The sequence below is a fragment of the Fusarium keratoplasticum genome, chromosome 1 (genome assembly GCF_025433545.1).
Source record: "Fusarium keratoplasticum isolate Fu6.1 chromosome 1, whole genome shotgun sequence".
In the NCBI taxonomy this organism is placed as follows: Eukaryota; Fungi; Ascomycota; class Sordariomycetes; order Hypocreales; family Nectriaceae; genus Fusarium; species Fusarium keratoplasticum.
The window spans coordinates 535,880-548,590 of NC_070529.1; the positions used below are offsets into that span (position 1 = coordinate 535,880).

Sequence of the window (12,711 nt, forward strand, 5' to 3'; positions counted from 1 at the left end):
ATGTGATTGTGACGAGAATACGGGATATCGCTCGGGAGGTCGATTATGGCTGAATATTCAAAGAATGGAATTGAATTTATTCGGTGTTGTTGTATTAGAGTTGTATCTGATAGTTGAGAGTTCCACGATAGTAGAGAAATAGTGTTCCATGTCAGAATAGTACGTACATACAAGATATACTCAACCCCAGCTTCACAGATCAACTCCCCGAGACCACCACCACCTCCGAGATTTTCTCCATCAAAAAAACCTTAGTCTCCCTCATATCTACGGCCTCTCGGTCGGTCAACCCAGCGATTGGACCGGCGACTCCCCGTCTCCGGGCACGTCATTCTCCTGTTCTAGACAAAGCTCCGCCAACACAAGTCATGTTAGTCTCTACCTACATGCTTCCAATGACGACCTCGCCATTGCAACGTTCGCAGAGGACCCGACACTTTTCTCTTCTCGGCCAGATGCATGCTTATCCGGGGGTCTCGATTGGTCGGCGAACTACCGCTCCGTCGCCACGGGCTCTCGGGGGTTCAATGCTTTAGCAGGAGGTTGTTGAAAGTGACCCCCAACTTTTTTGCAGAGATATCCAAGCTTTTCGAGTCTGGGCCTGCCCAGCGTAGCTTTCTCTATGGGCATACCCAGGGTATAATCGACGCTTGGAGGCAAAAAAGGTCGTCTCACCGAGTTTGAGGTGATTATCGAGGCTCATCGCGACATTGCTAGTGTCCCGCCCCTGAGGTTGGTTGTCGTGCATCATGGTTCGAACCCGAGGGCATGGGAGAGGTGCCAGACCTTTATAAGCCAGGCCATGCATCCATCACAAGCAGGTTCTGCTCTTGACATCTCCGCGGCCCCAAGTCTTCCCTCACTTCTCCGCGGACTCGAACACACTCTTGTTCACCATGGCTGCTAGTGACGCTCCCAACCGGGACAACAAGGAGGTCTATGTCAACGACAGGGACACTAAAGAGGTTCTTGTCAATGATCGATCTCCTAGTGATTCTCCTACCGACAGTGGTGATGAGACTGCCTCTTCGACGATTGAGCATGTCTTTTCTGACCCTCAGGTCGCCGACCGCTGGCGCAAGGTCTACGAGAATGCCAAGTATGAGAACCGTCATAGGTTCGACCCCAACTATACTTGGACTGCCGAAGAGGAAAAGAGGCTTGTGAGAAAGGTGTGTAGTACTATGCGCCATGTAAGACTGTTTGCTAACCATGGATCGTCCCGCCACAGATCGATTGGCGTATTACTCTCTGGGCATGGGTCATGTTCTGCTCCCTCGACTTTCACCGGCGCAACATTAACCGCGCCATCTCGGATAATATGGCGAGTCTAGCCCAATCACGGCAATCTCGAGTCTTTGCTAACCAGTAACAGCTTCCCGAGATTGGCATGGACACAAACGACTTCAACTACGGCCAGACCGTAAGTGTTCTACCCCCCACTGCTCACACCCCAAAGACTAACACGAGACCCCAGATCTTCCTCGTCAGCTTCCTCTCGGCTGAACTCCCCAGTGGCTTGATCAGCAAGAAGCTCGGAGCCGACAGATGGATCCCCTTCCTCATCTGCTCCTGGTCTCTCGTCGCTGGCTCGCAGGCCGCCCTACACAGCAGGGGGGCCTACTTTGCCATCAAGGCCCTACTAGGTCTTTTGATGGGTGGATTCATTCCGTGAGTTTTCTGGAAGCTTTCTAAAAGGAGGAGCTCTAACGGATTTTTAGTGATATTGTTCTTTGGCTTACTTACTTCTACAAGTCTAATGAGCTGCCCATTAGACTGGCCTTTTTCTGGACGGCCCTGAGCACTAGCAACATTGTGGGTTCGCTGCTCGCTTCCGGTATCCTGCAGATGCGAGGCGTCGCCGGTTTGGGAGGTTGGAGATGGCTGTAAGTCTGATTACTGAGGTTTTGTCGAATGAAGCTCACACGGCAACGCAGATTCATTCTTGAAGCCATTGGCACCTTCATCGTCGGTCTCTTCTCATGGGTTCTTATGCCTCCTGGTCCCTGCCAGACCAAGAGCTGGTTCCGTGGCAAGGACGGCTGGTTCAATGAGCATGAGGAGTACATCATGGTTAACCGACTTCTCCGTGATGATCCCAGCAAGGGTGACATGAACAACCGGTAGGTTTCAACTTGCACAGCTCTGTGATATTGAAGCTAATACCCTGGCAGACAAGCCGTCAACCTCCCCCGACTCTGGAGGGCCATCAAGGATTGGGAGCAGTGGCCGCTCTACATCATCGGCCTCATGGTCTACATCCCACCTTCGCCCTTCAGCACATACCTGTCCTACATCCTGCGTCAGATTGGTTTCTCTGTTTTCAAGGCCAATCTCCTCGCCATTCCTTCGCAGTTCCTCTATGCCGTTAACCTCCTCATCATCACATGGGTCTCTGAGCGCGTCAAGGAACGAGGCATGCTCTCGTCTCTCTCCAACATTTGGATCTTCCCATGGGTTCTCGCCCTCGTTGTCCTTCCCGCCGACATGTCTCCCTGGGTTCGATACGCTCTTATCTCAGGTCTTCTGAGCTACCCATACTGCCACGCCATCCTGGTAGGCTGGAATGCCAAGAACAGTAACAGTGTGCGTACCCGTGCCATCAGCGCCGCCTTGTACAACATGTTTGTGCAGACAGGTAACATTGCCGCTTCCAACATCTTCCGCGAGGACGACAAGCCTCTGTACCGCCGGGGCAACAGGGTCATCTTGGGTATTACCTGCGGCAACATTGTGCTGTTTTACCTTGTCAAGGCGTTTTACGTCTGGAGGAACAAGGTGCGCGACAGGAGATGGAATGCTCTCACTAAGGAGCAGCAGGAGGATTATATCCTCAACACCACGGATGAGGGTCAGCAGCGCTGGGACTTTAGATTTGCTCACTAGAGGAGGAGTGTGGGTGAGATTGTTGGTAGAAAAGATTGGATAGACAGATACGAGCACAACTGGAGACTAAAAGTTGCTAGATCAAGACACATGAATATCCCTTGACCCGCTGCCTACCAACTATTATATGCTTAAAATATTGTCAAAATGTCTCGAAACCTGGGGTAAACTAGTCTCAACTACTGGTTATGCTTCTCCGCAATCCCTTGATGCGGTAAAGCTGCCGAAATAGGCAACTGTTGGAGATGTTTCACAGGGTTCCCCAACTTTTGGCTCAATCACCTGACGTCAATAGCCGCTGAACCTCGGCATTTTGAACCTTTTATACCCTTTCTTCCTGACAAGTTTCAATTCCTCTTTTGATAATCAAAAAGCAGACAGTTCAAGATGGCGACTTATGAGACGGCAAAAGATCAGTTTGTCACTGTCGATGGCATCAAGTTTGCCTATCGACGGTTTGGTAGGGATCATGGCGTTCCTCTTGCGTTGCTCATGCACTTTAGGTGAGAACCCTCCAAGCATGCACTTGGTGAGATGCTCACTGTTGCAGAGGGACAATGGATCACTGGGATCCAGCGTTGGTGAACCCAATCGCCGCCAAGCGTCCCATCATTCTCATCGACAATGCCGGTGTAGGCCGCTCTGAAGGTGAAGTACCCAAGGTCTTTGCCAAGTGGGCGCAGTACTACATTGACGTCCTCCGCGCAATTGGAGTCACCAAGGCCGACGTATTGGGCTTCTCCATGGGCGGATGCGTCGCGCAACTCGTCGCTCTCAATGCGCCAGATCTAGTCCGTCGACTCATCCTCTGCGGGACGACACCCAGTACAGGCGAGGGTGTTGTGCCAGCCGCCTCGCTAGAGCCGTTTAATCGTCTCAAAGCTGCCAAGACAGAAGAAGAGCACAAGGAGGCTTTCATATTTGGCATGTTTCGCACATCAGAAAAGAGCAGAAAGGCAGGCGAGGCTGCTTGGAAGAGGATCACGGGTGCGCGAAAGGATAGGAGCAGCGCTGTCGATCCAGCAAACGCTCACCGCCAAGGAATTGCCTTTGCCAAGTTTATGGATCGCAAGCAGGCCAGGGATGCGTCGTACGACAGGTTCGAGGAGCTCAAGATGCCCGTGTTGATTGCAAACGGTGAGTTGACCTGCAAGTTGATGAGCTTGGTTACTGACGGGTACGCAGGAAGCGAGGATCTTCTCTTGCCGGAAGAAAATAGCTACGTCATGTGGAGGAAGTTGAGACACGCAGGGGCTCAGCTGCATCTGTTTCCAGATTCTGGACATGGCTTCTTATGGCAGTATGCTGAGGAGTTTTCTAAGCTTATCAATGATTTCTTGGATGATGAGCCCAAGATTTCGAGTCGGCTCTGATGACATTGGAAGCAGATGTACTTATAAAGTTTCTGTCTCTAATATCGGGAGGGCTTCGGGGCCATCATAAGATACGCCAGCTCGAGGTTTCTGATCGCTGAGCAGTGGTTTCAACTCGGCTGGCAACTTGCAATTCTTAGACTCGATCGTCACTATATTTAGTAGTAATAGTCAAGTAGATGGTTACTTCAGCCGTTCCGTATTGAGCTTCCCATTGTAGTTCGCTCTAGAACTTGATGCTGCATTAGCTCGAGGGGTCAAGGCGGCCCTTCAGGCACCTTATCTGCCTACCTCCTCCGTACCACGGAGACTTGACCAAGTCGGAGCCATTGCAGGAGGCCGCCTTATAATTCTATCAAAGAGTCCTAGATGATACGACCTCTGAATGCCACATCCCTACGTCACTGTGGCTCGGCCAGTCATTCCCATGCAAACAAATCACGTCTCGTCCTGGGCTTTTCTTGAAATAGCACTATTGTAGGCAACAGCGTGACCTGGTTGAAACTCCCAGCTGAGGCTTCGGACTGGTGTTGAGAAGATGGGAGTTGCAGTAGCAACGCTGACACACCTCCGTCATTGGGCGGAGCTGGACATCCAAACAACAGAATCGTCAACAACATAACTATCACTGCATTCAGTGCCAAGATGGGTTTTGATATGAAGGGCAATTCTACTCTCTTTGAATCACTTGCGTATAGTCAATCGTTAACCCGAGTCTCAACTCGGATAGCATCACAACATGGCCACTCGCTACCTCTTTATCCTCACCTCTCTCATCGCCATCAACATCCTACCAGTCTCTGCCTTCTTCCCAGCACAATGGAAAGAAGACTTTGCAGGAAACGGAGGCATCTCCCATGAAGATATGACGAGAGTCGCCTTTGAAGACCGAGCCTATCTCTACTTTCCGTCCATCACCACAATCTCGAGCAAGATGCGTGCGGCGTGCAAGGAGATCCAACAGGCCAACATGGACGTTGACGATGACCAAGACCACGCTCATAAGCATTGCGATGGAGAGTCGTTTGTGGAGGCCCAGTCACGTATTCAGGATCTCAAGAAGGAGGCTATAGGGGCTCTTTTGGCTCTCCCCCCTGATGTTGCCAAGGCTAGGAAGGCCGTCGGCGAGGCGCTTCACACGATCCAGGACTTTTACTCGCATAGCAACTGGGTAGAGCTTGGAAATATTGAGCCTAACTCGGACCTCATCCGCAACAAACCGATGACATCGTACATGTCCACGCCTGATCAACGAAGCTGCAGGTCTTGCAACGTCTCTCCCAAACCTCCAGGCTGGGACTCGGACTGGCCTATTCCTTGTAAAGGCATCCACTGCGAGGAAAACACCAACGGCTTTCCCAAACTTACGAGCGGCTACTATCCCGGCGAGGACGTTCTGATTCCGGGAGACTGGAAGTGTCGTCATGGTGGCTTCGCCGACAAGGCGTACCCAGGCATCAACAAGGATAGCAACAACTGTTGGTGGTCACCGCACTCAGATCTACACTTCAAAGCTGCCGAGTTGGCGATGCAGGCCACAATGCAGTTCTTTGATGATATCAAGGACGACACGAGCGGTGCTCCCAAGGCGTTGCGTCTTCTCTTTGGTGTTCCGACTCTGGCTTTTGCTATCGACACGACGGGTAGCATGGAAGATGTCATCGATGCCGTCCGTGTTCAAGCCCTCCAAATCGCTGAAAGTCTGTCAGGTACAGACAATGAGCCCGGTCTCTACGTTCTCTCCCCTTTCAACGACCCCAGCACGGGGCCGCTGACCGTGACGACGGATCTGGCCGCCTTTGAGGATGCTATCAGCAACCTTGGTGCTGCTGGAGGGGGTGACTGTCCCGAGCTGGCCTTCACAGGCATGCTGGCGGCTGTGGATGTCATGGATGTCGACTCAGGCCTTCTCCTCTTCACAGACGCAGACGCCAAAGATTCACATCTAATGCCGCAGCTACTGGCCAAGGCTCAGGAGAAGCGCATTAGCATCAGTGTCTTTACATACGCCTCAGACTGTGAAGACAGTGCCATGAAGCGATCGACCATAGTCAAGAGAGCCGACAATGCCTATGGTCAAATTTGTGCCGGTACAGGTGGACTGTACCGCACAGGCCCAAGGTCAGAGGTTGCCAACGTCACTTCGTTTATCGAGAACGTTATTACGACTGATCTCGGTACCATCATTCGCGTTCAGGACAAAGTTGATGGATCTGCCAAGGAGTTTGACGTTCCTGTTGATTCGTACATGACAAAGGTGACGTTCTCTCTCCTAGGAGCGGGCGTCAAGCTGGAGATTACAGCACCAGGCGGAAAGCCACTTCAAACTGAAGGAATAGGAATCACCAAGACTATTCTCGAGGATAGCACGTATCTATCACTCTCTTCACCGCCCCCGGGCACTTACAAGGTCACAATCTCAGGCAAGGGCAGCTTCACCTTCCTCAGCTCCGGCGTCTCGACACTTCAACTCTCATCCTTCAACTTTGCCAGTATCCGCGGTCGACCAGGTCATCGGGGCTGGTACCCAATGGCCGGCCAGCCACCGTTCGGTAAAGACGTCGGAGCAATCGCCGAGGTAGACGGCCGGTTCAAGACAGCCGACTTTGCATTCCGAGCCCCCGACTTTACTCGGGTGTCCAGCCTCAACGCCACCGCCGGCTCTGGAGAGCGCGGTTCCCCGCGAAATTCGTCCTTCTTTGCTACGGTCAAAGTCCAGCGCCGGAATCTTCTGGTCTACGTCTCGGGCGAGGACGATAAGGGCATCCCATACCAGAGGGCTCTGCCAGCCGTGGTGGTGGCTGAGAACTCGACTGTCAAGTTCCCCAATGCGACGGCTACGCATGTTGTTACAGCAACTGCTGTTCCTTCAGGGCCTTCGTATGTTCCACCTAGTACATATCCGACGCCGGCGATTGTCACGGCGAGTGCGACTGTTCAGTCGGTGTCTTTTGCTGTGGGCTTGGCTGCTGTACTGTTTGCTCTTTTGCTATAGTTGAAGCCTGTCTTTCAAGACTTGTTGAAGAAAGCGATATTGGTACTAGATGAGGAGTCTTTTTACTACGACATGTGTCTTTTCTTGTCATCGCTAGGTTTAAGTTCAGATGCTATTGATATTGAATCCCCCAGAACAATTCAGTTTAGCCATCGTTATGAGCAACCCTAAGGACCATACTCGTTAGAGGTTTCCAATTATGGCTTTGCCTGCATTTCAAGCAGTTCTCTTGTTATTATCATTGATGGTTAGAACATGCCTGCTTGAGTCGACCGGTCTAGACTCAAGTGAGTCCTCGTCATTGCAGAGGAAGACAGTACAGGCAATAGCAGCGTCACAAGTCGAGCAGGAAATGCTTCCAAAAGTATCCAAAGAAAGGAATTTGCTCCTTGGGTAGATCCATGTATCTATCCACTTCTGCATAGCAGTCTGGGCTTCAGGTATGATGCAGCATCTCGTACATGATGGCTCTCGACCAGCATATTTCTGCTGATCAAATATTTATGCAGCAAAAAACATGTAACCGAGGTAAATACAACCTTTCACCTCATTCCAGTCCTTGCAAATCAATCCTTTCGCCCCAGGGGCGACCCACGGTCCTGGGCACGTCCATGATCTCGCGGTGGCGTTCACCGCGAGAGTGGCAATCACACCGCCTCACCAATAACACCCTCCACGCAGAAGGTGGCGTCTCTAATGATAAGAAACTATTCATTGTGGCGTTGGGCGTTTCAGGGACGTGTTGGCAATCTTGGCGAGATAACCTTTGACTCGCATTTCTCACCAATGGCCGGATCCGTTTGGTATCGCCGGATCAGGTCCATCACTTGGGGAACAGACAGAAGTATTGAGCAATATTTCATTTCGTATTGTCAGACCGCCAGAGGTCGAAAATCTCAGCATCGCACGCCAATTATCTAGAAAGAGAAAGTTCACAGAAACCCAGATTCCCACGTGCGTTAACTACTTTTCATCCCGTCCCAACCAAGACCTCCCAAGGAAAACCAGACACCAACTCTCAGAGTGTGCCATCAGCTTACTTGCATTTACACTTGGGGTTGAACACTACGGGGCAGTCGCAGCAGACCCTGTCCTTGGCCCAGGTGATGTGGGCTCCCCAGTTGTAGACCTGGTTGAGGGTGTTATACTCGGAGTAGGCATTGATGATCTTGCCCGTCTTGGGGTTGAGGAAGACCATGTCGATGCCGTTGCCGCGGCCGCGCTTATTTCCCTTGGGAACCTCAAAGTTGCGCTTCCAGTAAAAGGTGAAGCTGTTGCAACCGTAGGCCACGGGGCCCTTGAGGATGGCGCTGGGGTTGTTCTGCTTCTTGATGTTGCCGCGGATGAGCTCTGCGCGGTTGTTGAAGACGGGAGGGAAGTCGTCGGCCTTTGAATCTTAGTTGATGCTCACGAGAGTAGAATAATGGTCACTTACAGCTCCGTGCTTGGCAATTACGTCTGGAGACGTCACCCACCAGATGGACTGGGAGTAGAGCTTAAAGTTCACATCAAAGACCGACTTTACAGCAGCACCGCCATCCGTGATACCAGAAAGGGCGGCAATGTACTTGTCGACGAGAGGCTCAATCTTGGTACGAGGGAGACAAGCCGATGACGAGGTGGTGCTCTTGGTGTTTGTGGCAGGGGCCGCGGGCTTCTTGATGACGGGGTTGGTCTCTGGGTGCTCGGCGTTGCCTCCGTACTTGTTGTAGCCGTACTTGGGGAGGTCGGCGTAGTTGGGATAGTCTGGTCGGTTCCGGTAGTCGTCGTTCTCGCGACGGTGGTGAGAGGCGTTGGCCGAGAGGGCACAAGCCAGGAAGAGAACGGCAGTCGTCTTCATTGTTGAAGTGACCTTTTTGTAAGGAGTGCAAAGTTTTATGTGTTCTTATAAACGAGAGCGTGCCGAAAAGTAAATGATGGAAGTGGACTTTTGCTTTGTTTGACCAAAGGGGGGGTTCCTGAGGGAGAACTTGTCCGTCTCTTATACACAGCATCCAAAACTCAAACGACGATGGCTTCTTTCCAAAGTTTGAGCCATCCCAGCCCAGGCCCTGGTGCCTTTCGACGGCCTCTGGGCAGAATTCCAGTCAAGACGATCGAGTGCCTGGGTCTAGAACGACTCGGCCGATGCGAATCGGCAACCTCATGTTACGCATTGTCATCATCATCGAGCATCAACCGCCTGTGGTGATACTACCGCCTGACCCTGTAATCTGGTCTGTTTGATATAAGAGGCTTGAGGCAACCATCGTGAGGTTTCAAGTCGCCTCACTTTATTTGGAGTCGTGAAATGCTACCGCAGCTTTACAAGGACCAAGCTAAAAGCTTCAGTCCCTTCTTGGCATCCTCCGTCCCTGGCTTAACAAGCTTGGCACCAAATCCAGGACCAAAACGCCACGATTGGACTCTTCCCCCCCTCTTCTCCCCAAGTCCATCGTAGGGCTGCTTTGCTTGCCGTGTAAGCGAATCCGAAGAGACCAATGGTCAACCCAGAGCGGAATGCAATGACCCTCCCCCCCAAATCGCGAGGTCCGGCGCCAGCACCCATCCGGCGTCTTTCTTGGCGGGCACTAGTTGAAGCTTGGGCATCATCAAGCCAGTGATGAATCTACAGAACGACTCTGTCTGTGTTGTTCCTCAGCCATCGTGTAAAGCCATGTCCCAAGTCCGCGGGACGTGTTCCTGGCACACACGGCTATGCGATGCCGTTGAGGCCACCCTGAATTCAAATATTTGCGGTCAGTGTGATATCATGGGGCTGGCGGTGAGTGCATCCTCATGGCTCCCCCCATCGCTGATGTTGCACCCTCGCCCTGCAGAGTGAAGCCATCGATGATGCCTCGCATGTTCTAGACTCAAGATCAAAAAAGAAAGAAAAAAAATCCCTCGATAAGCAAAAGGATCGAACTCGCAGATCTGAACTGGTCACAAGGTCCAAGCCATTGACGACAGCAACCAATCGTGATCAGCTTGCTTTTTTAACAAGCTATGGTAAGCCACCTGAAGGTCGAGAGCTCTCTGGAGAAGACAGGGGTTTTCGCTGTGCGGTGACGTGGTGATGCTCGGAATAGAACATGGAGGGGTTCCGGTTCAACCACACCATGGGGAAACCGTCTGTGCGGCTGAAATACTAGACAGTGTCTAAGCTTGATTAACAAGTGCTTACAGAGTTTAGTTTCAGGTAACCATCTTGGACAGTGACCGACTCGTGGAAGATGTGCTCAAATGAAGCAGAGCTGAGCAGTCTTCATCATATGATTCATAGCATCACTTGTGAACAGGGGCATTGTTTATACAACTCAACTCGAACCGTTGCCGGCTTCCAGTTTTTTATTGCATTACCAATTAAATCATTAAAGAGAGTATAAGAAGTTTATCCCGTTATGCCCAACACCCGAGATCCAAAATGATTAAGCCAATTTCCCCGCAATGCATGTAAGTGTCTTCTCTCGTTGAGATTCGTAAGTCGTTCGTAGAACGTTTCGTGCGTCGTGCCGTCATGTTCTGTCAAGAACCAAATGTCTTCTTCACTTCCTTCACCCTTGAGCTTCAGGAGCTCGCGCTTAGAACCAGGACTTGATCCAGTCGGTGGTGCGCTTGTAGGCGCCGTAGCTGCCGTACTTCTTGTAGCTGTAGCTTCCTGCAGTCTGAATCAGCATCTGCAAGTTTCACCCGTTTGAGGAGATGACTTACCGTAGGTGGTGTACTTCTTGGGGGCGGGCTTGGGCTTGGGCTTGGGCTTGGGCTTAGCACCGTAGGTACCGTAGCTAGGATAGCTGGGGAGGTTCTCGCCGGCGCCCTTGTAGTCGCCGTAGCTAGCGTAGCCGGGGGAAGCCTCTCTCTTCTCGACGTCAACCTCGACCTCGGCCTCAGGCTCGGCCTCTCGCTTCTCAACTTCGACTTCGACCTCGGGCTCGGCCTCTCTCTTCTCGACCTCCTCGCGCTTGTAGGAGCCGTAGCTGCCGTACTTCTTGTAGTTGTAGCTTCCTATGAGGTCGTTAGCTTGGTGTGTTCTGTGGTGGAATCTCGAGAACTTGCGAGTTCCCAAGAGGCCAGGGGTAGCTTGTATGATAGAAGTTCAAGCTCCAAGAGAAAGACTTGTAGATAAGATAGCCATCAAGGCATCCATCCTTCCAAGTAACCCCTTGACTGGAGAGTGTCCATCCCATCACCAAGGCATAAAAGAGCTGACTTACCATAGTTGGTATACTTCTTAGGAGCGGGCTTCTTGGGAGCAGGCTTGGGCTTGGGCTTGGGCTTGGGCTTAGCACCATAGGTGCCATAGCTAGGATAGCTGGGCAAATTCTCGCCAGCTCCCTTGTAGTCGCCGTAGCTCGCGTATCCAGGAGATGCCTCTCGCTTCTCCTCCTGGGGAGCAACCTCGGCCTCGGGGGCCGGGGCAGGAGCGGCAATGGCACCCGCGGCGAGAGCGAGGAAGGTGATGGCGGACAGCTTCATGTTTGAAGTTGTTGGTGTTTCAGACCAAAGAATGTGTTTTGTGAAAGTTGTGTTGAGTGTAAGAGAGAGAGAGGAGCTCGAGAGGTTACTGAGTGAAGAGAGTAGTGAGACAGCAACTGAACCAGGGAGGGAGAAGACGCCTTTTAAACAACGACGATGCCCTCTGCTTGGATGAGAATCACTCCCGGGAAGCCGGCACATTGCTCTGTCGCCATAACCTCAGATCGAGACTCCGAGAGGGCTGATGACGGCGTCGACCCTTTGGGACTGGGCAAAGATTATCCCATCGGTAGTTCTTGGCTTGAGCTAGTCTTGCTTGAGCCCATCACAGCTTCGCATCAATGACAAGACCTGCTTGTTCCGCCTCGTGTCAAAAGGGCTGTAAGCATCCCGTTCGGGCATCAAGTGTGCCCGGATCGTCATGCCGGCAGGTTGCCATTGGTGTCGTTTGGCGAGCCGAGGAGAGCCATCACCAAGCTCTCTCCGCCATCTGCCAACGATGATCGCGTAGTTGAACCAAGGCGTTGCATCATTTCCGCTGCAGACTATACTCCCACCAACAAATAAGTGTCAGCCATCCTGCCTTGAGCCGGTGGATGGTGGCTTGAATTGACCCTCACCTCGTTTATGGTCGCCGATAAGCCTGCTCTAGAACGTGGTCGCCCGAGTGGGAGGGCTGAAAAGGTCTAATCAACACTGGCAATTTCCACATTGGGTCCCCCGAAGTCATCGTGTCGACGGGAAAAAAGAGGTGGTCAGCCCTTGAGTAAGGAAGCTTCCTGCGGGGTTCGCGATGTCATGTTGCGAGCTTGGCGATGCCTTCAGACATGACATCTATCAATTGCGGGTCATCCGAGATGTTGGTGGAGGCAAAGACCCGAGAAGCTTTGCATATCATGTCAGATGTGCATACGGGGACTTCTCGTTTGATCCAATGGGACATGGTGATGGCTTCCACGAGCCGAATCTTGTCGGTGATGTTGAGAGCTTCACTTTAAA

At 52.0% G+C, this 12,711-nt stretch overlaps 5 protein-coding genes across 5 annotated transcripts; 3 read left to right on the top strand and 2 right to left on the bottom strand.

The window, feature by feature from the left end:
- Nucleotides 1-896: 896 nt before the first annotated feature.
- NCS57_00017300 (uncharacterized protein) lies at nt 897-2,886 on the top strand (the record flags this gene model as incomplete). The annotated part of the gene is made up of 7 exons (XM_053050262.1): nt 897-1,172; nt 1,232-1,324; nt 1,376-1,423; nt 1,478-1,671; nt 1,722-1,886; nt 1,938-2,123; nt 2,175-2,886. 7 exons carry the CDS (start codon nt 897-899, stop codon nt 2,884-2,886), a joined length of 1,674 nt encoding a protein of 557 aa, XP_052918777.1.
- A 188-nt stretch (nt 2,887-3,074) lies between these two features.
- NCS57_00017400 (AB hydrolase-1 domain-containing protein) lies at nt 3,075-4,259 on the top strand (the record flags this gene model as incomplete). Its single annotated transcript, XM_053050263.1, has 4 exons — nt 3,075-3,100; nt 3,264-3,389; nt 3,437-4,023; nt 4,072-4,259. The coding sequence occupies 4 exons, from the start codon at nt 3,075-3,077 to the stop codon at nt 4,257-4,259; spliced, it is 927 nt and encodes a 308-aa protein (XP_052918778.1).
- A 739-nt stretch (nt 4,260-4,998) lies between these two features.
- NCS57_00017500 (uncharacterized protein) lies at nt 4,999-7,254 on the top strand (the record flags this gene model as incomplete). Its single annotated transcript, XM_053050264.1, has 1 exon — nt 4,999-7,254. The coding sequence occupies one exon, from the start codon at nt 4,999-5,001 to the stop codon at nt 7,252-7,254; it is 2,256 nt and encodes a 751-aa protein (XP_052918779.1).
- A 1,036-nt stretch (nt 7,255-8,290) lies between these two features.
- Nucleotides 8,291-9,094, bottom strand: NCS57_00017600 (uncharacterized protein; the record flags this gene model as incomplete). The annotated part of the gene is made up of 2 exons (XM_053050265.1): nt 8,291-8,641; nt 8,690-9,094. The coding sequence occupies 2 exons, from the start codon at nt 9,092-9,094 to the stop codon at nt 8,291-8,293; spliced, it is 756 nt and encodes a 251-aa protein (XP_052918780.1).
- Nucleotides 9,095-10,817: 1,723 nt separating this feature from the next.
- NCS57_00017700 (uncharacterized protein) lies at nt 10,818-11,913 on the bottom strand (the record flags this gene model as incomplete). The annotated part of the gene is made up of 3 exons (XM_053050266.1): nt 10,818-10,894; nt 10,948-11,241; nt 11,451-11,913. The coding sequence occupies 3 exons, from the start codon at nt 11,911-11,913 to the stop codon at nt 10,818-10,820; spliced, it is 834 nt and encodes a 277-aa protein (XP_052918781.1).
- Nucleotides 11,914-12,711: the final 798 nt, after the last annotated feature.